We start from the raw sequence: 24,496 nt of genomic DNA on the forward strand, positions 1-24,496 counted from the left end.
AAATTAAGAGAGAATCTGAGAGTGGCCAGAAAAAAAAACATATTATATACTGGAAAGTAACGATTCAAATGACCACTAACTTCTGACCTGAACCAAGGAAACCACAAGACAGTGGAACAATCCACTGAACGAGAAAAAAACAAAAAAACCTGTCAACCCAGAGTTCTACATCCAGTGGATGTACCTTTCAAGAATGAAAAGAAAAGGACATTTTTGAAAAACTAAAATAAGGAAACTTCACTGTGCACAGGCCTATGCTGCAAGAAATCCTAAGGGAAGTTCTTCAAGCTGAAGGGAGAGGGGGAAACCCAGGTTCCTAGGAAAGAATGAGCCAGAAATGGTACCTATGTGGGAAATATGAAAGCCCATCTTTTTACTCTCATTTCTTTAAAATATACTTGGCTTTTTAAAGCAAAAATTATGGGGCGCCTGGGTGACTCAGTGGGATAAAGCCTCTGCCTTTGGCTCAGGTCATGATCTCAGGGTCCTGGGATTGAGCCCCGCATCGGGCTCTCTGCTCAGCAGGGAGCCTGCTTCCCTCTCTCTCTCTGCCTGTCTCTCTGCCTACTTGTGATCTGTCAAATAAATAAGTAAAATCTTTAAAACATTTTAAAAAAAGCAAAAATTATAGCAACGTATTGTGGAATCCACAGCATTTGTAGACTTAACAGTATTATGGGTATAGCAGAAAGTTCAAGGATAATAAAAATGAAACTGTAAGACTGCAAGGCTATTGTATTTTATAGGAAGTGGTATGATGAAGTGTATGCTATGATCCCAAAGCAACCCCTAAAAAATAATGCAGGGCATGGGGCACCTGGGGGGCTCAGTCGGTTGAGCGTTTGACTCGATCTCAGCTCAGGCCCTGATCTCCGGGTTCTGAGTTCAAACCCTGCACTGGGCTCCATGCTCGGTGTGAAGCATATTTAAACTAGTAATAATATTATTATTAACAGGAACTCAGGGGACTATGGGGGCAACACAAAGGTTCCATATCTTAATAAGAGCACGCAATGAACATAGACACAATTTGCTCAAAATGATGGAACTGTATGCTTAATCTGTGCATGTCACTATAAGTAATTTATATCTAATTTTTTTAAGGTTTTTATTTATTTATTTGAAAGAGAGAGATCACAAGTAGGCAGAGAGGCAGGCAGAGCGAGAGGGGGAAGCAGGCTCCCCGCTGAGCAGAGAGCCCGACGCGGGGCTCAATCCCAGGACCCTGAGACCATGACCTGAGCCAAAGGCAGAGGCTTTAACCCATGGAGCCACCCAGGTGCCCCAATTTATATCTAATTTTTAAAGTGTTTTCATTGAACAAAAAAAGGAGGCCTGGCACAGAGTAGTTATTCAATAAATATCAGTTACAATTGTTAGTATTCTGCTGAACAAAACAACGTCAATTTAAGAAATCCTATTCTTGGGGTGCCTGGGTGGCTCAGTCGGTTAAGTGTCAGCCTTTCAGCTTGGGTCATGGTCCTGGGGTCCTGAGTTCAAGCCCCATGTCGGGCTCCCTGCTCAGGAGGGCATCTCCTTCTCCCTCTGCCTCTCGAATAAATAAAATTTTTTGTTGGGCTGCAAAAAGATTTATTTATTTATTTTGCTGCAAAAAGCTTTATTGTTTGTTCTTTACCAAATAAATAAAATCTAAAAAAAAAAAAGTCCTGTTCTCTGCGCATGTGGACCTTAGGGCGGTGCGGAGCACATGCTTATCCTTCTGCCTGGGATGTTCTCACTTCGTCCCCTTCCCTGGATGATGTCTCCGCATCCCCTGGTCTTAGCCCAAAGGCCACCTCCTGACATTCACCTGCCGACGGCCGCACGAGTGCAGCCCCAAACCTGTCCCCTCCTTCCCGACATACCGTTTTGCTCTTTCCAAGTCATCGTTTGCTTGCTCCAGCTCTCGGATGTATTTCTGAAGTTGATCCTTAATTGCTTTGGTCTGGGCAAGGTCGTCCTCCAAGGCTGAGATCTGCCGGTAGCCTTCCGAGTGCTGCGTTTCAAACTTCTCCTGGAGGACAAAATCGACACTGGGCGTGGGATTTAAGACTTCTGATAAGCTGTGCTTATATCCTTTCCCTGTCACTTCTTCAAAATACTGAGGGATTAATCCTGGAACGGACGCTCCCCTGTTGGAGTGGACACTGTTGTTGTAAGGTTGTGAGCGTCCGATCCTCCCTGGGCGCACGACTGGGCTGCACTGATTTCTTTAGCGGCTCTAGCTCTCCCTTATCTTAGGAGCTTTATAGGAATGGTCTTTGTATCACACTAAGGAGGCTCCAGACATTCTCGCAGCCCCCCACCACAGCCAGGACACACGACTAACCTCAGCCAGTAGAACCTTCTCTCCACAGTCATGGACTCTAAAGCGAGGGAGGGCAGATGGCGAGAACGAGGGGCCACCATTCAAAGTCGTTATGTCCCAAGTGCTTCCTGCCTTCTGGCCCACAAGCATCTTATACCCGGCCCCCTCCCAAACGTGGTCCCTGCAGCCTCTGGGTATCAAGAAGACCCCAACAATCTTCAACACAATTACTTCGCTCAACGTGTCCACAGCCATGGGAAGCCACATAGACCTCTCCATGCCTCATCCACAAGGGTAACAAACCCACTTCCTGTGACATCCCCGCATTGTGTATCAGGAATCACAATAACTTTGTTGGCTTGTGCCTCGCCCTAAGAGCAGGAAACCATGTACTTAGTCTGACAACTGTTCTAACTTTGTGACCGACGACACGCTCCCTGCAGCATGGGGGAGTTAAAGAGGACTTCTGGACCTTTGTGGGGAAGGAAGGAAGGAAACAAAACAAAACCCACAACCTGTTATTAATTATCAAGAGAGCTTGGTGTGATCTGACTAGTACTTTCCAAGGCGAGGAAGGGTCAGATGACTTCACGATCGGTCACTGCCCAGTTTCAGCCAGCTAACATTCATTCACTGCATGCTTACTCGGGGCCAGCTCCTGGGCTCAGGATAATACTTGGGTTGGCTCATTTAATGCTACTTCAGAGATGTGAACGGAGGCTACTTCATTAGCCCAAAGTCATTTGGTAGCAAATGACTGAGCCAAGATCCAATCTGGGCTCCTGGGGCTAGAGCTCATTAAACAACTGTGCTAAACTGCCCTCAAACATCTCCTCCTGGGCCACAAAGGTATCGATCGCACACGCACATGTGTACACACACACACATTCTGCTCTGGCTACTCTTTCAAACCACCTTCCTTCACCAAACACCCTCACTGCTTTTCCCTTCATCTACACACAAAACATGTCCCACCGGAAAGGCCCAAAGTCTAATTAGAAAGTTTGAGGGCAGCTGGCTGGCTCAGTTGGTAGAGTAGGCGACCCTTCATCTTAGGGTCGTGAGTTCGAGCCCCACACTGGGTATGGAGATTACTTAAAATCTTTTTTTTTTTTTTTAAAGATTTTATTTATTTGACAGAGAGAGATCACAAGTAGGAGCAGAGAGACAGAGAGAGAGAAGGAAGCAGGCTCCCAGCTGAGCAGAGAGCCTGATGTGGGACTCGATCCCAGAACTCTGAGATCATGACCTGAGCTGAAGGCAGAGGCTTAACCCACTGAGCCACCCAGGCGCCCCTAAAAATTAAAATCTTAAAAAAAAAAAAAAACAAAATAAACACACACAAAACAAAACAGGGTGGCTGGGTGGCTCAGTGGGTTAAGCAGCTGCCTTTGGTTCAGGTTATGATCTTAGGGTCCTGGGGTTGAGACCCACATTGGGCTCCCTGCTCAGCAGAGAGGCTGCTTCTCCCTCTCCCTCTGTCTGCCGCTCTGCTTACTTGTGCTGTCAAATAAATAAAATCTTAAAAAAAAAAAAAAGAAAGAAAGGAAGCTTGAAAAACAGACACACTCTTCTTTCCTGAATCGAGTAAACACAGGCGTTGCTAGAAAACAGTTGGGATGTAGGGGAGAATGACATAATGGTGCCTGGGCCAGAGAGGTGTGGTGAGAAGAGCTCCCACAGAACAAGCAGATCATTTACAGGGTGGGGACAGGGAGGGCATGCCACATCCTCACCCTGCTCCGTCCCCTCTGATGCTCTGTTTCCTGGCCATGAGCGGAGCAAGCAACTCTGCTCCAGCAAGGAGGGGCTGACCAAGCCCCACACAAGGACCAGTTCCCAGGGCTGGCTCTGAGGACCCCACACCCTTTCTCTGGATGCATCTCCAAACAAAACAGGAGCGCCGGGAGCCGCTGTCATTAACCCCAATTCAGATGCAGGTTCCAAGATGATGCAGTTAACGGGCTTCTCCGCCAGCATCAAGATTCAAAGGATGGCCTTTGAACTTGTAGACATGAAAAGCCGTTGCTCAATATTGTGCTTTCATTTGGGGCTAATTCTAATAAGCGGTCAGCTGATGGAGGCATCAACAGACGCTCTGTTTGATCCTTTACAGGCCTTCTCATTCAACTTGTGATGAATAAGCCAGTTGTCAAGAAGGCTCTGTGGAGAACATTTCTCTGAGGTGACAGACACATATTTGCTGGTGGCAGTTTATCTATTTTTTAAAGTAATCTGGGGCTCAAGATTACTTTTTTAAATTTAAATTTAAAATTACTTTTAAATTTAAAATTACTTTTAAATTTAAATTACGTTTTAAAGTCATCTCAGGCTCGAGCTCACGACCCCGAGACCCTGAGTTACGCGCTCCAACAATGAAGCCAGCCAGGTGCCCCGGTGGTAGTTCTATTCCCTCGGACATTTCTCTTCCTTCTCCTGCTCTGTGCTCTGCATCTCTGGCATCTGTCAGGCGGTTGTCATGAAGAGGCGTTTGCAGGTTCAAGGGCTTGGTCTTAAAGCAGTTACTTCATCATTGCTCGACGGGGGTCTGCCTCGGTGGAGGCCCCGTCCCGCTCCTGACTGTGGTTCATACCGCCCATCTGCCTTCCACACGGCTTCCGCTCCCTGAGTCCCCTTCAAGTTAAGCATGATGACTCCTCAGTGCCTGTGGCAGGGGTTGGGCTGTCCACAAAACGAGTGACACGGGGATGCCTGGGTGGCTCAGTAGGTTAAGCCACTGCCTTCGGCTCAGGTCATGATCCCAGAGTCTGGGATCGAGTCTCACATCGGGCTCTCTGCTCAGTGGGGAGCCTGCTTCTCTCTCCACCTCTGCCTGCCCCTCTGCCTACTTGTGTGCTCGTGTGCTCTCTGACAAATAAAAAAAATCTAAAAAAACAAAAACGAGAGGCACGGGCCAGGTGTAGGGATAAAGGAAAGGGCATTATCCTCCTGTGTCAGGGATGGAGCTGGGGGACAGTAGTGGGGACTGGGACGGGCTGGTGAATGCTTGCTCCGTCTTGGCCACCGCTACCTGGCTTTTCGCTGGTGTGGAAGAATGCAGGTCTGGCATGCTTTTTCTTAAGGAAAGTCAGAAATCCAGATTTTTATACGAAGACTTACAACTTTGAATATTAACTGCTTAAACGCTAGGGGCGCCTGGGTGACTCTGTTGGTTAAGCATCCAATTCTTGATTTTGGCTCAGGTCATGACCTCAGGGTCCTGAGATCGAGCTCCACGTGGGGTTCTGTATTCAGGGTGAAGTGGGCTTGAGAGTCTCCCTCCGCCCCTCCCCCAGCTCACATGGGAACTCTCTAAATAAAATCTTTAAAAAACACTCAGAAATCAGTTTTACTATCAAAAGAATGAACTGTAAACAAATCCTCAACTCTATTTAGTAACCACAAGCTGAAGTATTTACAGAGAAGCGTATAGCTGTCTGCAAGTCACTTTGAAATGCATTAGAAAACCAGATTGAGGGGCGCCTGGGTGGCTCAGTGGGTTAAGCCGCTGCCTTCGGCTCAGGTCATGATCTCAGGGTCCTGGGATCAAGTCCCGCATTGGGCTCTCTGCTCAGCGGGGAGCCTGCTTCCCTCTCTCTCTCTCTGCCTGCCTCTCCATCTACTGTCAAATAAATAAATAAATAAAATCTTTTAAAAAAAGAAGAAAACCAGATTGATGGATGGATAAACAGGAAATAAAAATCAATTATGGCAAAGTTTATTGGCAGAGCCTAGGTGGTGGATATACAGGTGGTCCCTGGAAAATTCTTTCAACCTTGCACTGTGCTTGGAAACTGTCATGATAGAACATTGAATAAAAGCCACAGAAGGCTAAGCAAAAAACGCCAGAGGGTCAGACCTGCACATGTCCAGTGTGGGCTCTGTGGTCTATGACATGAAAAGCTTACACTCCACTGCTCAGCTTCTGATGTCTTTGGGGTTTTTCCTCTGCCCCTCCCATCTCTCAATGCCCAACCCATTGTGGATTCCACTTTTTCCCAGCTGTGACTAAAGCCGGGATGCTCAGGTCTGCTAGACATCCATTCTTGTCTCTGTCTACAGAAGGTCCGGATTAACTCTTCACTAACCCCTCTGCCCCAACCTGCTGGGGACGTGTGCACATGCCCACACACTCCCCTCACCTTCAAACACCAGTTCAAATCCCTCCCAGCTCCCCCATGAAGCTGTCTCCAGCTCATGGAGACCCTTCTCGCAGAAGCATCTCTCGATCAGTACTATGTAATTGAGCATCTTTTCTTTAAGATCTTTTGGGGTTAGCTTTGTCTTCGTCACAAAGCTTCCAGAGCGCTAGGAGCACATCTGCTTCCACTACCCACCAAGCCTGGCCCTTGGTTCTTCTTCCCTAGTAGCTTGGGGGCTACCACACTGGGCAGCATAATCTGGACTTTGTATGACCTGAAGGTCAGCAAATCCAGGCACACTCCATACTCTGGCTTTCGCCTACCTGCAAAGGGTGTGGTAGACCCCCAAGGATGACCATGGGGACTTAGGTGTGACTTGCTTGTCACAGAGCTCCTCCCAATAGAGGCAGAAAAGATTCCCGGCACCACTTCCACCCAGCAAGCCTGGAGGGAGTGGGGAGCGCACCTGGTGCTGGCCGCGGCCCCTTGCACGGCTGGGCTCGCTTTCCCAGGCACACACGCCACGCTGGAATCAGCCCTGGTCTGTGCCCCCTCACCTTGATGGTCTCCAGCTCCATGCGGAGGCGGTTATTTTCTGACAGCAGGTCCCTGTTCCTGGTCTCGATCTGCTGCAGCTGCGTCTCCAGTTCGGCTTCATATTCCCGGCTGCCCTCCTGGAATTCTCGGAGCTCCTCCTGTGTGTTCTCTGCCCTGCGGGAGTGCCAGACGCGTTAGGTGATCATGTACCGAGCACCTCCCTGGGCTGTCGAGGGTGAGGTGTCGATTGGCTGTTTTTTCAGCCCCTTTCCAGGCAGAAACTAGCCTTCCCTTTATTTTACAGGTAAGACTTGTCTCGGGGCACCTGGGTGGCTCAGTGGGTTAAAGCCTCTGCCTTCGGCTCAGGTCATGATCTCAGGGTCCTGGGATCAAGCCCCACATCAGGCTCTCTGCTCAGCAGGGAGCCTGCTTCCCCCTCTCTCTCTGCCTGCCTCTCTGCCTACTTGTGATCTCTGTCTGTCAAATAAATAAATAAAATCTTAAAAAAAAAAAGACTTGTCTCAAGGTCTTCTGATGTGAGTCAGCAGCAGAGCTCGTGCCTGAACCCAGGGCTGCCTATCTCCAAAGCCATTTCTTTACCAATTCACTCTCCGCTCATTCATTCAATATATTTTGTTTTTGAACTCGACATGGGGTAAATATACTTGGGACTGCGTACCCTCCGCAGATATTCTTGTAAGCAAGAATTGGGCCTCATATAAATGTGTGCTTATCCCACCACTACAGTGTACCCTGGCCAACTCCAGACACCCGGTTCCGACCCCTCAGTCCTCAAAAGTCAAGCAACATTTTTTTTTTTTTTTTAAAATACTAAACCTGGGGCACCTGCGTGGCTCAGTGGGTAAAGCCTCTGCCTTCAGCTCAGGGTCCTGGGATGGAGCCCTGCATTAGGCTCTCTGCTCAGTGGGAAGCCTGCTTCCTCCCTTTCTGCCTGCCTCTCTGCCTACTTGTGATCTCTCTGTCAAGTAAATAAATAAAATCTTAAAAAAAAAGAAAGTACTAAACCTGAGTTATCTTTAAGTCCAATTATGAATAAGGAAATGAAAGGGACTGAAATAAGACCTCCACACAGAGAGTGTAAGAGTCCATGAGAAATAAAAAGAAACAGTACTGCGTGCGCGCGCGCGCGCGCACACACACACACACACACACACACATTCTCTACTCTCAGATAGGGACACCGAATCGCTGGTTTCACAATTAAAATCTGCAACAACCCTTTCGGTCAGGCACAGGGACCGACCAGATAGGGCATCCATAATGGATGAAACCCTGCCAGGAAGTAGGATGGGCAGGAACACACCAGTTTCTTAGGACCAGAGGCTTTGGCGCTCACATTCTAGCCCGGCTGCTTACAGGCTGGTGTGCCCTCCTTGGGCAAGTTACTGGCCTTCCCTGAGGCTCAGTTCCTCATTTGCAAAATGGGGTGATAATGGTTTCCTCACGAAGCAGTTTTGAGATTTAATGGACGGAACATGTGTCAAGTCCTTCGGAGGGCTTGACGCCCCCAAATGAATGGTGGCTGCCACCACGATGGGAAAAAAAAAATCAGGGTGGACTTTGGAAGACTGACCTTTGCTTGTAGGTCATAGCCATATCTTTCCAGTAGTTTGCCTCTTCCTCCCCAGAGCTGAAAGTCTTTCCTGACTCCTCCATGGTGAAAACAGCAGGAGCTCACTCTTCTTGTGGCATGGTGTCTAGGAGAGAAAGCTTTAACATTATTACCCATGTCTGGTAAAAGAGCTCCTCTTCAATGAGGGGGAGGGCACCTTCCTGAATTTTATGTTGCATTAAATGATAAAACATTGCCAAAAACTGGAACCAAGCCCAGCCAAAATGCAGCCCACCCTCAAGTTCATGAATACATAAAGCTACCCAGATGTTATTCATTTGGGGAAGGGGGGCAAGGGGGAAAAAAAAAAGGAGGGGAAGACCTCTCCTGGGGTTATGGTTTAGACAACTGGTGCCACGACCATCCCCACCACCAGGAGAATGGGACGTCTTTGGGGCAAGAGGATAATGAGCCCAGTTGGGATATTTCTAATTTGACATGCCAGTGACACACAAAGAAGCAACAAGAGAGCTAAAACTCAGGGGTGAATTCTGGGCTGATACAAATATAAGAGTCAGGAGCCTGTAGCAGGTTCTTCCTTCTTTCTCGGGATGGAACTGCTGGAAAATCTAGTAAGGACTATTTATGGAACTCTGAGGAATGCCAATGTTTGACTGGTAGGCCAAGAAAGAAACAGTCATCTAAGGAGACAGGAGAGAAATGAAGAGACAAGAATCAGACCGTGAGCTGTCCTGGGAGTAGATAGATGGTGTCAAGGGGAAAAGCAGCACCGGTCCACAGTAGCCATGATATAACACAGAAACTAAGATAAGGACTGGAAAATACCCAGGAGACTCAGCGAAATGTCGGTCACTGGTGATGTGAGCAAGAGTAGTTTCAACACAGTGGAGTGGGGAGGAGGAATAAATTGGGCGGAGGAGCTTTGAGGAGGTGAAGAAGAGGAAGTAGAGGAAATTTTGGAGAGCTGGGTGTGAAAAGCAGACAAACAGGACAGTAGCTAGAGCGTAGGGGGTGGGAATTGGCTCTGAGGACTTGGAGAGATCCAGAGCAGAGGCTGGGGAACGGATCTCTAGGAACAGAGGGCAGTTTACAGACTCCCCACTGACAGAGCCTCTCCAAATAACAGCTTATTCTCTGAATTTAAGGCTCTGAGCTTGTCAAAAGTTCATCAGGAACCCAAATGAGATATCTCCAAGGTCCCTTCCTTCTCTCAAGGGAGCTCACAATCTGGTGTCCTTAGGAACAAAAGAATGAAAGCAACCCCTCACTTTGCAAGGCATTAACAAGCTGTATATTTGTTTTGTTTTTTTGAGGGGGGGTGGGGGACACAGAGGGAGAGAATCCTAAGCTGACTCCAGCTCAGAGCACAGGGCTTGATCTCAGGACTGTGAATCACAACCTGAGCCCAAATCAAAAGTTGGACGCTGAACTGACTGAGCCACCCAGGCGCCCCATAATAAGCTATATTTTTTACTACAAACATGATTCATTCAGCTAAATATGTTAGTGTGGACATGGACACAATCACCAACTTCTGGATCCCTGGTTAAAAAAAAAAAATCAAACAATTATATTTAAGCACAGCCCTTTTTGATAATTGGATGTGCTAGTACCTATACTCAATGTCTCCTTCCGGATTTCTCTCCCTTGTCTCATTCAGAGAGAACACGCCATGTGTCCCACCCAACCCCTTCTGGGGAACAGAGTTTCTCTGAAAGCTGGATGGGCACACAGAAGCTGGAAAGAGTAGAAAGCTGTTCATTTGTCGATCCTTTTCCAGTCCAGCATTTCTTCTTCCATATTTCTGTCGCACCACTCCAATCTCGGGGAAACCAACCCGCCATTCATTCCATGTGATTCAGATCTACTGACAACCAGCATATAGGAGGAGGCCCATTACAGAAGGGATGGCTCAGAGGTGGGCTGAACCCAAGCTGAGCCAGTAAAAGGATGGGTCTAATTCAAACTAGGCCAGTGACTGGTTCAGGGGTGACCCTACCCAGAGCTGAGCAAACTGGTGTCCAGGCCTAGGGCTTTTGCAGAGTCATCAAGAGAGACACTCCGAAAGTGTTAATGAACCTTATTGTGTTAATGGTTTCATAATATATGCATTTATCAAACCATCATGTTAGACACCTTAAACTTACACAACGTTCTATATCAATTATATTTCCATAAAGCTAGGAGAAAAAAAGAAAGAAAAACTCTTCCCACTAGGGTAGATGGTAGGAAGTAAGCTTGGAGCTGCCAGTGATCATCTTTCCATCACAAGGGAGAGTCTGCCAGAGAATGAAGCCAAAACAGAGGAAAGCAGGGCCAAGAGGTGGAGACACTGGGTCCTGATGGTATCATTTGAACACCTGGACCCAGTCATACCTGATTTAAGATTATGAGAGATAACCAATTCCCTTTCTTGACTACACCAGTTAGGGTTGGATGGCTGCCATGGAGGGTCCTAATTAAGGTAAGCAGTGAAAAAATGTCATTTGCTGAAAGTAAAAAGAACAGAGTACCTAGAGTGAACAGCAAATAACATGGCAATGGGTAAGGGGAAATTTAGGTCCAGTACTCCCTGCTCAAGTCTTAAGGTCTAATGAGCCCAGAACTCATCTGTTATGAAGTCACCAAACTAGCCCCTGTAAGTGTCAAGAACCCATGGAACAGAGTACTGTGCAGCCACAACCTTACAGAGGACGGTCTCAACTGCATGGCACGGGAGTCCATGTAATAGGGTAAAAAACTGAGGGACTAGGGAAAATGAATGTGGACTGGCTTTTCCTGACATTTGGGAAAATATCATATCCAATATTCAATGTAATTAGTTCCTGCCTAAACATCCCCCAACCCTACCCCCTTCATTAGTTTATGTTTAAGTCAGATGGCCCTCTTTTTGTTCCTTGAGCACACCCAGCTTGTTCTCACCTCAGGACCTTTGCACTTGCTGTTCTCTGCCTAGAATGCTTCTCCCTCAGATCTCTGCCCAGGTACCCTTCTTGTCATTCAGATCTCAGCTGGAATATCGTCCCTACAGAGACCTTATTTGAATAATCCACCAAATATCCCCTCTAGCCCTTCACTACTACATTAACCTCTGCTTGGTCTTATTTCATCATTTTGAGTTTTGTTTTTATCTTCCCCCACCGGAATGTCAATTGTTGAGCACAGGGGCCTTCTCCTTCTTGCTTTTTTATCCCGATGCCTAGAAACTGTGCCTGGCACATAACAGGAACTCAATAAATGCTTGTGGAATGAATGAGCAAAAGGGAAGCTAGAGATAGACCACTAGCAGGTAGGGATGTGAGGTTAAAGGCAGGCAAGAAGCTAGAAACCTCTGAAGACTAGCTTATAGTTGACATCTGTAAATCCCTAAGAGGTTTGTCAGAACGGGGAAAACTCGACATTCCCTCAGCACCAGAGTGTCATCTCATTAGTGGGAAAGGGCAGGAGAGGATACCATGTTCGAAACAGCCCCCTGCCCAGGTGTACGTGGTAAGGAATATCTGATAGTATCCTTGGGGTTTCATAACTGCACTCTCGTGACAGATGAGTTTTAGGAAAAAAGCTTCCTAAATAAAACACAGCCAGTGAGGACTAAAACTTAATCCTCAGGAAAGGAATGAATTTGAGATGTTTTAGGAGGCACTTCCATTATGCCAGAGGCTCTAATTACAACCGCGCTGATGGGAAGGTTCTGGTTTGGGATTGGGTGGGGTGGTGGCAAGAAGCTAAGCAGAGACCTGAGCTCCTGCCACAGCCTGCACTGTCTGTAGCTACTTCAATTAAAGGGCAAAAACACCAGGCCTGGCATTTCAACCCGAAACCCCCCTGCATTTTAACAACACTCCTTAGGAAAAATTTACCATAGACTAAGAAGAAGTAACAGCTGAACTTCATTTTGTTCTCAAACAAGTCTTTTTTTTTTTTTTTTTTAAGGTTTTATTTATTTGATAGGGAGAGAGATCACAAGTAGGCAGGGAGGCAGGCAGACAGAGAGGAGGAAGCAGGCTCTCCGCAGAGCAGAGAGCCCAATGCGGGGCTCGATCCCAGGACCCCGGGATCATGACCTGAGTGGAAGGCAGAGGCTTTAACCCACTGAGCCACCCAGGCACCCCTCAAACAACAGTCTTTAAAACGTACGCTTTTTTCTTTGCCATTTGAAAATGTCTCACAGTTCCAATGTGCATTATTCTTTGCCACAGAAAGCAGGTAATACGGCTTGGAAAAACTCCTTCTCCCTACTGAATTGAACCACCGCATGCGGGGTGTTTAGTAACTTCAATTTTAACGCCTATAAGCCATTTGATTATTAAGAGTAAGCGAGCCATCGCTTGGGTTCTTAGAAGCAAAAGCTGGAGCAGAAACTCTGCAGGCCTTGGCCATCTCCAGAGGTGCAAGTGGACAGCAGAGGCAAGTGCAAGACACCAGACCCAAGTGCAAGTTGGGGGGTAGGGTGGGCGGGGGTGACTGGAGGGTCTCTGAATTCAAGTTCCTAGTCTCCTTGGGGTTGCCAAGAGACTCTTCAGATGCCCTCTGGTCCAGTCCTTTCAAACACACTGTGACAGGCACGGGTCTCGGTATATACAACTCTGTACCCACCATCTTCAAAATAAGCCCTGTATGCCTTTATTTCATTTGTGCTACAAAGGTTATAAGCATTCTGCCTCTGTGCTTGTGTTCTCAATACACCATCAGGCCATCGTGCCCCAGGGGCTCTGTGGACAAACCTAATGGGCACCTCAAAAGTATGTGCCACAGCAGGCAAGAAAGAACAAGCTGGGAGCAAAAAGTTCAAAAAGTATGTCTTCTCTGTTTTGCATAACTTAGATCTTCCACTCCACCTTTGATTTCAAAACCCTAGAGAAAACAAAGCATTCTCCCTTGGCTTTCCTAGGAGTGAAGAAAGCCAGCACAGCTGGTCAGGAGGCCGCAGACACGTATAAACTATCAAGAATTAACTCACCACCCTTCTCCACGCCAACCTCAGTCCTTCCCAATCAAAACAAAGGGAGAAGCTGAAGGGAAAGGGAGGGGACTGAAAGACGGGGGGCCAAGTGTCTGCACGTGCTTCAACAGCTCCTAGGTTATGACGCAGGCTCCACATTTTGCAGAAGTGGCATCACAGGGGCAAAACCAGTCAAGAGTCAGCAAGTCTGGCTTCTGTCTCTGTGCTTTCAAAGGCTATAATGATCTTCCTCCAAAAATACTTAGATAGGCATGCAAGGACACATACTCAAGGCTGTATGCCATCATTCACTGATGTGGAAAACTGGAGAAAACAACTGTCAACAGAGGGCTGTTTTGGAAAATTACGCAGTTGTTAAGAAGTAAATGAACTAATATGGAAGAAAGTTCATGATACGTTAGGAAAGAGTGCCAATTTTGTTTATAAAGGTATGTCTTGGGCGCCTGAGTGGCTCAGTCAGTTAAGCATCTGCCTTGGGCTCAGGTCAGGATCCCAGGGTAATGGGATGCAGGGAGTCTGCTTCTCCCTCTTCCCTTCCCCCTACTACTTCTCTCAATCTCTCTCTCGCTCTCTCAAATAAGTAAAAATCTTTAAAAATAAATAAAAATAAAGGCATCTCGCTCTCTCTGCATGCATGAATCTAAAAGGGTCTGGAAGCATGTACCAAATGGGGGTAAAGCAGACACTGAGATAAGAACCTGTACAGGGAACACTACTATATCCATTGATTTTTACAGTAAGCATATGCTGCCTTTGAAAATTTAAAAAGCTTAAACTCAGATCAAAATATAGAATGGAAAAATAGGAGGGCTATTGTTCCAAGATAATTTTATTCTACTGAATCAAGATGCCAGGAAAAGAGGTGCCTAGGTGGCTCTGTTGGATGGGCATCTGCCTTTGGCTCAGGTCATGATTCTTGGGTCCTGGGATAGAGCCCTGCATTGGCACCCTGCTCTAGAGGTAGGGGGGCTGCTTCTCCCTCTCCCTCTGCCTGCCACTCCCCTTGCTTGTGCTGTGTCAAATAAATAAAATCTTAAAAAAAAAAAATTAAAAAAAAAAAAAACACAAAGATGCCAGGGAAAGATGTTTTCCTTCTGTGATTTCCCTCTCCTCTGTCCCTTCTTGAACATTTCCAAATACCTACTAAGTGCTAAAGCACTACTGGAAGAGGCAGACAGAAAGCACTTAGATCAGTACCAGGTGCAGAAAGTCTGAGCTGCTGACACCAACGTTCTGTACGCAGGCCAACTCACTTTAGGAAATTAGCTGGTAAAGAAAGGGAGTGTAATCTCTCTGGGCTCACACGTTCTAAGGCAAAAGAACACACTTTGGAAACAAAAATAACATCTAAACAGAGTAAGCCAAGTTAAGAAACTATTATCCAAAGTGAGAGGATAGATAAAATATGCCAATGGGACACCCCTGAGATTTCCGGGATCTAATCCCACACAAAGGACACAATAAGGGGAAAGAGTTAAGTTTCAAACCTGGTTAAAGACCAGTGTGGCGGTGGGGTCAGGTAAGTGGCTCTGGGAGTCAGTCACTGGGATCCAATTGCTCTTCAAAGCACCCTATCTGGGTCCTAAAATGCCATCCTATCCAAGAATACAGAAACAAAACCAGCATAGAAAATGACAAATCTCTGCCCAGTGCACACTGTAAAGGCCGTTTCTTTAGAAAAGAAGTTAAAAAAGGACCTGGAGGCTAAAAGTAGAAAGAGGCACCACCTGGTACAAAGCCTGGACAAAGAAAGCAGGGGAGCTCAGACCCTCAGGAGGCAGAGAACCAGAGATGACTGGAGAAGATAAGGCAGCTTCCCAAAAAGCGGTGTCAAGGTGATGGCGGGATTTCCCACGACCTCAGGGAGGCAAGGAAGCCCCACCCCTGCATTCAAACTGTAGAATAAGCATTTTCATCCTTTATCCAATCCTTCCCCAAAGTGCTGTCACGGGAAATCTGAACCTTCCTGCCGCAGAGATCTGAGAAAAGCAGAGGGAAAGAGACAGTTCCAAACACGATCCCGAAGGCAGGGAGATGCCAAGCTGCGGGGCAGGGGGGTGGGGGGGGGGTTGGAAAGAGGCCTGAACTAGAGGGTGTAGTGGGCGGCGGGACGGGGGTGTGGGGCGGGGGGGCCACACGAGGAATGAGGGAGGGTCTGGGGCAGCAGGAGGAAAAGGGGGTGGCAGGGGCTGAGAAGAGACCAAGAGAGTGAGGAGGGCAGCCTGGAGTGGGGGTGGGCGGGCTGGAGGGCAGAGGAGCCAGGCGGCGGGGGCTGGAGACGAGGAGGGCACGAAGGACCGAGGAAGTCATGGAGGGAGCGGAGGGCAGCTGGTCGGAGACCAGCCAGCGCTAGAAGAGAAAGTTGGCAAAGGCGAGGAGCTGGGCGCGAGGACCCAAGAGTGGGAAGGCACAAAGTTAGGAAAGGAGCCTGCAGAGAGCGGGATTTTTGAGCCCCGCGCCCGGGACCCGCGGAGGACAAGCAGCGGGGAAGAGACGCGCGAGCGAGGGGCGCGGCAGGGTCCCTGCAAGGCGGCTCCCGGCGGTCCCGAGGGCGTGGCGGGCGCCAGGGCGGGCAAAAGAGTGTGCCGGTGGTGGCGGCGGTCCCGGGACGGTCCCCGCTCCGGGCCCCCGCAGCTCAGCACTTACCCCGGCTCGGTCCGCGAGGACGGGCGGCGGCAGCGGCGGACGGCACTGCCCGGGCCTCAGACCACCGCCCCCGCCCCCACCCCCACCCCCGCGCCCGCGGCGGGCGCCGACTATTGGCTGCGGCGCCACGGGACCGCGTCCGCCTGGGCCAATCAGCGCCTAGCAGCGCCGTTTGGAAACTTTTTTTCCCAGGGCCCGGGCGCCGCGTGGCCAGGCGGCGGCACGGGGCCGGCCCAGGCCTGGGAGGCTCCCCGCGGCTGGGCAGGCACCTGGACCGCCTTGGAGTGTGCAGGCGGTTCTCTGGGTATCCGGGGACGGGCTTGGACGCGAGGGCCACGCTGGTCAAGAAAATACTACTCCGGTCAAGAAAATACGACACTGTTTGCATTTTCCCCACATCAAGGGAAAGACAAAGATCCAGGTCCGCTTAGGCTAAGCAATCAATGTTCCATGTTCTTTGCACCCAAAATAAAAATTTCGACATCATTATCTTTTTTCAAAGGCAGCGAACTTCGTGTGTCAGGGTCTGGTTTCGAGCCTGGCTTTGAATGCTAGCTGTACTCCTCCTAGCCGGTTGATCTTGGGCGAGTGACTTAAACTCTCTGTGACTTAGTTTCCTCATCTATAAAATGGGAGGCCCGTGAAGGATTCTACCTTGAGGTTATGCAGAGACAAACTTGGAGTCTGTAAAACATTTAGGACAGTGCCGAGTAAAGTTAAATACAATCTGTGCAATTCTGGAGTGATTGTGATTTGTTCATTGGTTATGTGTCAGACACAAGGCCAACTTCATGACATGGCTCTATTCTATATATATATATATATATATATATATATATAAAATTTTCTTTTTAGGATTTTATTTATTTATTTGACAGACAGAGATCACAAGTAGGCAGAGAGACAGAGAGAGAGGGGGAAGCAGGCTCACAGCTAAGCAGAGAGCCCCATGTGGGGCTCAATCCCAGGATCCTGGGATCATGACCTGAGCTGAAAGCAGAGGCTTTAACCCACTGAGCCACCCAGGCGCCCCTGAAAGGGTTTTCTTATTCTCACACAATCCCAACTGTTCACCAACAAATATTTGTTGAGCACTCAAGCTTATAACACAAATGTCAGACAACATGCCAGTCCGCAAAAGTCTTATGCTACTAAGAAAGCAAGACACTAAATCAGCAAACAGAAAGAAAGAGTAAAATAATTTCAGATGCTTGTAAGTAATAATTTCGGAATAAACAGGGTCATTTGAGAGAAAAGGGCCAGGACCTTCCCTTCAGATGATCAAGGAAGGCTGCTAGATGGAAATGACAATGGAGCTGAGATCCAGATGATGAGAACCACAGAAAAGCAATTTTATTGTCCTCAATAAAGAGAGGAAACAAAGGTGCAGGAAATTAAATGTGTTGCCCAAGGAGTCCCAATTAGTAATAACAAACCAGGCTTCAAACCTGGGTCTGTTTGACGCCTACACCCTCATTCTCTAACATTACTCCAGAGGCAAAGAGATTTTTAGCTATTCTGAGGCCTATGGCCATACTCTTAGAATCCTTCCTGCCTCCATGCCGTGGTTAAGAATGACCTTTCTCTAATTCGACTTTGTTTTGACTCCTTGCTAGTTCTTGAAGAGATGCAAAAGGTAACCTCACTATCTGTATCAATAGGGTTAAGACCAAAATGTCTTTCAGGAAACTTCCATCCTGCTCACAAACACTAAATATATTATACACACCCTCCTCTCAAAACTTTTCCTCTGATGCTTTCGTTCATCTTCAGAATTTTTTTTACTCTCACCACTGCGTGAGGTTTCTGGGCAGGGAGTAACCATCTCAGTTTACAGATAAACTGAAGAGCGAATCCATGAGTTGCCAGTTCTGCCTGAATGGCATTGATCAAGTCACTTAAACGAGCTCGTTTACAATTTCCTTCATTTTCCATGAAAACAACAGGGAGGACACTGAAATGATTATCATGAAAGTTCTCAGGAATAATTTAAGGAAATGGCTTTTATTGCGTAAAACCTTTACAAGAAAAGAAAATTTTGGAGCATGTTAAAACGTTTTCCTCCCTTTATTCAGTGTTTTCCTTGTAGCTTTTAGATATGAATTAGCAGAGAGCTCAGTTTCTCTTGCTTACGTCCCTCCATTGTAATTTATTATTTCAAAGCACTAAACTGGACACAGGCAGAAGAGAAGTTGCTGTGGGAGAAACTCCTTTAGTGACAGCTAGGTAATTTAGAAGGTGAACTGAATGTAAAATGGTCACTTAAACAGCACAAAAATAAAACTTCATCCTAGTTTCATAAATGTGAAGATTATAATTTAGACAGGGAAAAACTGAAAGTTACTCCTACTCTCTGATAAAAGAGTTTGCCCATTAAATAAATAGGAATAAGATGAACAGAGACTGTATTTAAGAAAATATTTCTTAAGAAAAATGTGAAAGCACTCTTTCAGAAGTACCAAATTGCATTTCACTTCATAATTGCTTCCACGGGCTGGGGTAGTCTGCCTAAGCAGACTACTGGTTTTCTACAGAAAACACTAAAAACTGCATTCCATTAAAAATTGTCTGTAATTCAGGCTTTTCATTAACTTTCCATTTAGTAGAATTGATTTGACTTTATTTACAGCGTTTAACCTGTTGAGATCAGGCACAGCTCTGAACTTGGTAAAAGTGCCAAGCAAAGTCAAACAAAATGTGTCTGATCTGGATTATTTTGTGACCAAAAAAACCTTTTTAAAAAGGCAATAAAAAAATCCACAATTACTTTGTTTCCTTTTTTATTTTTTATGTTACTTCGGTCTGTGGTCCTGCAATACTCAACTAGAATAAAAAGAAAAACTCCTCTGAAGAGAAGCATATTCATTTGGTACTTTGGGAAAGAAAGGAAAAACAAACAAACAAACAAACAAAAACAACCAAGACTAGACACAGGGTTGTTTTTCATCTGTTCTAGTTCCCACTTGGAAAATAATACCCACACACAGACACAATGAAGATTTACTCAGCAGTAATAAATACCTAAGCAGACAGATGATGTGTGTGTTTCATCTGCCTTCTGGAAAATGAAAAGCAAGCACAAAGGGCACTTTAGCTACATGTTTGATCTTGCCCTCTGCAACAGGAGTCTACAGGGATGTCTACAGGGATGTGTCAGTTCCCCTGAAATTTCCCCCCACTTCCTGCAAATTGCCTAATGAAATTGCCTCACCCTGCAGACTTCAGGCAGGGACAAAACAAAAGAAGACACAACTCTTTTGAACATTTCTACTCATTCGTCTGCAAAAGTAATCTGTTTCTCGGCAAATTTCAGGAGTGAACTTTTAGACCGCATTCAACTAGCACATCCTAAATATGTCTCGATTTAGATAAGTTTCATTTTTCTCATTGGCAACAGGAAATAGCGAGCAGTTGGCAGTTTCAGAAACGATCTTCGTGCTGAGCTTTTAAAAACAACAACAACAACAACAACAACAACAATTACTTCAGGACGCCTGAGCAGCTCAGTCCTTAAGCGTCTGCCTAAAGCTCAGGTCCTGATTCCAGGGTGCAGGGGGGGGGGGGGTGGCTCCCTGCTCAGCAGGAAGCCTTCTTCTTCTTCTTCTCCCACTCCCCCTATGTTCCCTCTCCTGCTGTCTCTGTCAAATAAATACATGAAATCTTTAAAAAAAAAAAATTTCTGCTAAAAGAGGGTAAAGTATCAACCCTGCCCCCACCCAGGAAAAAAAAAAACCCAAACCCTCAAAGCCCCCCAAACCCCCATCATCCATTTCACCTAACAACACAAGCAGTCACAGGTTTCACAGGGTTTCCCCCCACCCAGTCCCTGGAAAGTTTGCATGCACGAACAACAGGCTCTGGACCGGGGCTTTTAAAAAGGACGTTTTCTAACTGAAATCACGAGCATCCCCTGATAGGAGGTGACCGTTGCCCAGCCGGGTCTGACTGAGCACACACTTCATTTGGTGCCCGCTGGGTCGCCACCTCGAGACCAACCCCGCCGGCAGGAAGGACCTCTCGGGAAGACCCGCCGGCGGTTATTTTTCTCTCCACTCGCCACTAGGTTGCACTAGATTAAAGATGCTGTGGAAATTATGCGTCATTTAATTAAAAAAATAAATAAATAGAGCCATCACGTGACGCGAGGGAGCGGGAGAGAGGGAAGCGCGCGCACGAGCGACAGCGCCAAAACAATCGGGTTTTTCATCCAAATCCCGTTTAAAATCGTCTTCCCTTAAAAGACCGAAAGAGCTGAGTTGTATCAAATCCCGGTTGGCAGGTTTTTTGTCCCCCGGCTCCCCCTCACAAGCCCCCTCATTCTTCGCTTATCAGGTTCTTTTCCACGCCACCACGATAAGCCAGGGGGAAGGCCTCCTTAAACTCGGGGTTTTCGCCAAAAAACCCGGGATCTCCCCCAGGGAAGGTCCCTATTTAGGGGTTTATCGGGAGGGGACTGAGCCTGACGAGGCTGCAGGGCCGCGAGGCCCCGCCCCCCCCGGGGTTCCCAGCACGCCCCGCGCGAGGAGGACGCGGCGGCCCGGGCTGGGTGGAGGAAGGGGCGGAGCGAGGGGTGGGGGGGGGGGGGAGAAGAGAAGGGCGTCGGTTTTGCGACAGGGGCGGTGCGGTGCGGAAGCGGAAGTGGAGGGTGCGCTTGGCGGCGGCGGCGGGAGCTGCGGAGTCGGGAATCAAAACAAAGGGCCTGGGGGGGCGGGGGGAAGGCGGCGGGGCCGGAATGTGAGCGGAGGTGGAGCCGGCGGCCGAGGTGAGTTGGCTGGCAGCTCTGGGGACTAGTTCCAGACGGGCTCACTGCTCTGGGGCACCAGCTGGAAGCGGGACAGCTCCCCCCCCCCCCTTCCCTGCCCTTTGCTGGCGGGCGTGGGGGAGATTGGCTACTCCGAGGGGGAAGATTGAGATTCACCTGTCAGGCCCCCACGCTAGTTTCGGGTTGTCTCCCTATCAGGCCCGTTAGCGACTGTCACTGCTGCACCGCTGCTGCCCTTTTTTGGGGTGTTTGGCTTCCCGTCCGCAGCTGCCCCCGTGCACCCTGGGGGGCTTCCAGCTGTGGAGAGCAACCTTTCCTGAGGAGTGTGCACACTTAGAAGGTTAAGAGAGGAAGAAAGGGGCGGTGTTTTTCAACCTGCTTGAGCGTTTTTGCATTCTTTCCTGTAGTTCAGCGCTCCCTAGGGTGTAGTCTCCGGGCTAGACAGATAGTGTTGAGTTGCCTTAGGGCATGAGCCACTCCCACTAACAATTGTAACGCTACACTGTGATACACAGTTTCGTTTCCCAAGCACCTTTCTGGTATTTCCCAGAGCTTTCTGATTACGTTTGTATCTTTTGGACTTTCCCACTTCTCTGAGCGCTAAGTATGCTGTTTTTGCATACAGGAAAATCAAAACCTAAACGGTGTTCCGAGATATTTATCGAACTCTTCATTCGTTCAGCAGTTGTTGATATGCACCAGGCACTGGTAGGTGCAGGAAACACAGCAATGAATGAGAAGACATGATGACGCTGTCATGGAGTTATATTCAAGTAGGAGAGATATATAATAAAGCAAGTAAACAATTTTAGATAGAAGGGCGATGAAAAAAAAAAGTAATAGGACTGGATGGTGTGGGGTTCCAAGACTATCTTGGGTAGAGAAGTCCACTTCTAGATTTTAGACTTTGATTGCCTCATTAAACCCCAACAACAGCCCTATGAGGATGCTACAGTTATTATCAGGCCCATTTTACACATAGGATCTGAGGTTCAGAGAGGATGTGAACTCTACAACGGGACACATACAGGAAGCAGCAAAACTGGGGATTAATACACAGACTGACATCAGAGTCTGTGCTCTCAAGCACTCTCTGACTTGTTCAGAGAATCCCACTCAAATTAATAGAAACCTTGCTTAGGCTACCTAAGGTACTTAGTGGCATTCCCAGGAATGCTTGGGAAGTTTTCTGGGTTCGGGCCACTAACAAGCTAGTACGTTTGTACTTTCTGTTGATTGTGTTGAGCAATACTGAAGGCATCTTGGTGTGGTGGAAAGTGGACAAGCCTGATTCTGCTCCCTTTCTAATTATCTGATCTTGGCAAGTTATACAACTTAATTAAACTTTTGTTTACTCCTCTGTAAAATCTGTGGCTTATTTCTCCCTTGACTCTCTCACAGATTTACTGTGGGGGGGGAAAACTAGGTAAATGAATCTTACTGTCTGGTGATTGTCATCATTGTATTTCTTGGGCCAAACACAGGCCTGTTAATATAGTAGATAGTAAATAAATAATTACTGATTGAGGAAATAATGTTACATAAAAAGGCTTTGTAATTGGTATTGTGCATTACCTACTAGCTCACTGTCAGGACTGGCCTTGAGGAGATTTGAGAGAGCATGTGGAAGTTGTGTACTGTGAATATCACAGATTTCTGTGGTCTGGGGAGGAGCTTGTTGGGGGACTCCAAGACCTCTGTTTAGTAGGAATAACAACAATCATAATTTGTTGTCATTGTGGCAGTTAACTCCATCTCTGCTTCCACACTAACTCCTAACTGTACATAGTAGGTGAAGAGTTGATGTAAACACTCCTTAATTTAACAAGTAATTACTTAGTATATGCTATGTTAGAAGCCCTGTGCTTGGCATAAGCTCTACATTGGGGAAGACAAAACCAGATAGTGGGCTCCTTTTTCTCATTTTCCCCCCTCAGCCATGTTGTGGAAGGGGAGAAATTAGCCACACTCTGCAGAGGAAGAAACTGAAACTTAATGAAGTTGTTGTAACTTCCACATAAGGGCCAGATAGTCAATATTTTAGGCTTTGTGGGACATGCAGTTTCTGTTGCAGATACTGGACTAGGTAGCTGTAGTGTGTAAATAACCACAGACCATATTAAACAAATGTCTCTATTTACAGACACCAAAAGTTGAATTTCATATAATTTAGTGTCACAAAATATTATTTTGATTCCCTCCCCAAAATTAAAAGTATACAATGCCTTCTTAGTTTGAGGTCATTTAAATCTTAGTTTGAGGTCATTTAAATACAATCAGTGGGCTGGTTTGGGCTGGCAGGATATAGTTTGCCTGCTCCTGCTTTATGTGATCAGTTCAATATCTTAGATAGAGTACTCCTCTCTCCCTTCACTGTACTATGTAGATGTTACAATCTCTTGAGAAGAGCCTCTTGGAGAGAGAGAGAGCTAAAAGAAATGGTTTTCTTTATGTCTGGGTGAAATTTCTGATGCATGGATAACCTTAAAATGGCCACCGTAGATAAGAATAGGTGGTGGTTCTATATGATGGCGAGGACTTGGAAATGAGGTTCAGTTGTCCTTACCGTTGGCAGGCTGCCTCCATGCCCACTGGCTGTTATCGATTTGATCTGCTTTTATTGTACTGTTTAAGACTTGTAAGAATGTGTTCGCACTAGAGTAGATACAGCACAGCTGTGACTTGAGATTTCTTGGTTAGCTTCTTGGTGGTATATCAGATTGCACTTTTGTAATACGTACATGAAGAAATTGGTTTGCTTGTTCTGTAGCAGAATCAAATTCACAGAGTCTACAGAGTTCACTTAATTTGGACCTTCTACAGTCATATCAACGACATAGCGGGATAGGTTGCTATTAAGTCAATTTCAGAATCTTTTGTAATTGACAATGAAGACACATAATTTTTTTTTTCCTAAAATTACATGCTCTTTGTTAACTTTTTCACCCTCACCCGTAGGGTCTTCAGTGAAAAATGGTCACAAAGAATTAAGAAAAACTAGAAAAGGCCTGCTCGGGGCTGGAGGAGGTTGGCACTTGGCTGCACTGATCTCTTGTTGGGAGCCATTGTACCATATAGTTGTACCATAAGTACAGTTGTAGTCTCACTTTAAAAAAAAAAATTATTTGAGAGAGAGTGGGAACGCACACACAAGTTAGAGGGAGAGAGAAAAGCAAGCTCCCCACTGACTAGGGAGCCCAACTCAGGGCTCTAGATCCCAGGACCCAAAAATTGTGACCTGAAGGCAGACACTTAACTGACTGAGCCACCCAGGTGCCCCTGGAGTCTCACTTTTTTTTTTTAATAAATATTTTATTTATTCATTTGAGAGAGAGAGAGAGCACAAGCAAGGGGAGAGGCAGAGAGAGAGGGAGAAGCAGACTCCCTGCTGATCTGGGAGCTCAACATGGGACTCGATCCCAGGACCTGGGATCATGACCTGAGGCAAAGGCAGACACTTAATCATCTGAGCCACCCAGGAGCCCCAAGTCTCACATTTTGATAGTGAAACTTGTACTTAGGCAAATAAATAACACCGAGACCT

The 24,496-nt window shown here is 46.9% G+C and overlaps 2 protein-coding genes across 9 annotated transcripts in view; one reads left to right on the forward strand and one right to left on the reverse strand.

Annotated features, from left to right (window-relative positions):
- Positions 1 to 16,274, reverse strand: part of NDE1 (nudE neurodevelopment protein 1) — a 32,931-nt gene extending 16,657 nt beyond the window's left edge. For both annotated transcript variants that reach the window (XM_059155627.1, XM_059155628.1), the window contains exons 1-4: positions 16,191 to 16,274; positions 8,582 to 8,705; positions 7,008 to 7,161; positions 1,866 to 2,014 (exon numbers count right to left, since the gene is read on the reverse strand). In XM_059155627.1, the coding sequence (XP_059011610.1) occupies positions 1,866 to 2,014; positions 7,008 to 7,161; positions 8,582 to 8,664 (386 nt within the window). In that variant the 5' untranslated portion in view covers positions 8,665 to 8,705; positions 16,191 to 16,274. The remainder of the gene's footprint in view (positions 1 to 1,865; positions 2,015 to 7,007; positions 7,162 to 8,581; positions 8,706 to 16,190) is intronic.
- A 4,548-nt stretch (positions 16,275 to 20,822) lies between these two features.
- Positions 20,823 to 24,496, forward strand: part of MARF1 (meiosis regulator and mRNA stability factor 1) — a 40,093-nt gene continuing 36,419 nt past the window's right edge. For all 7 annotated transcript variants that reach the window (XM_059154242.1, XM_059154243.1, XM_059154246.1 and 4 more), the window contains exon 1: positions 20,823 to 20,952. The gene's annotated coding sequence lies outside the window, so the exon portion shown is untranslated. The remainder of the gene's footprint in view (positions 20,953 to 24,496) is intronic.

Source organism: Mustela lutreola, chromosome 17, assembly GCF_030435805.1.
Source record: "Mustela lutreola isolate mMusLut2 chromosome 17, mMusLut2.pri, whole genome shotgun sequence".
Taxonomy (NCBI): Eukaryota; Metazoa; Chordata; class Mammalia; order Carnivora; family Mustelidae; genus Mustela; species Mustela lutreola.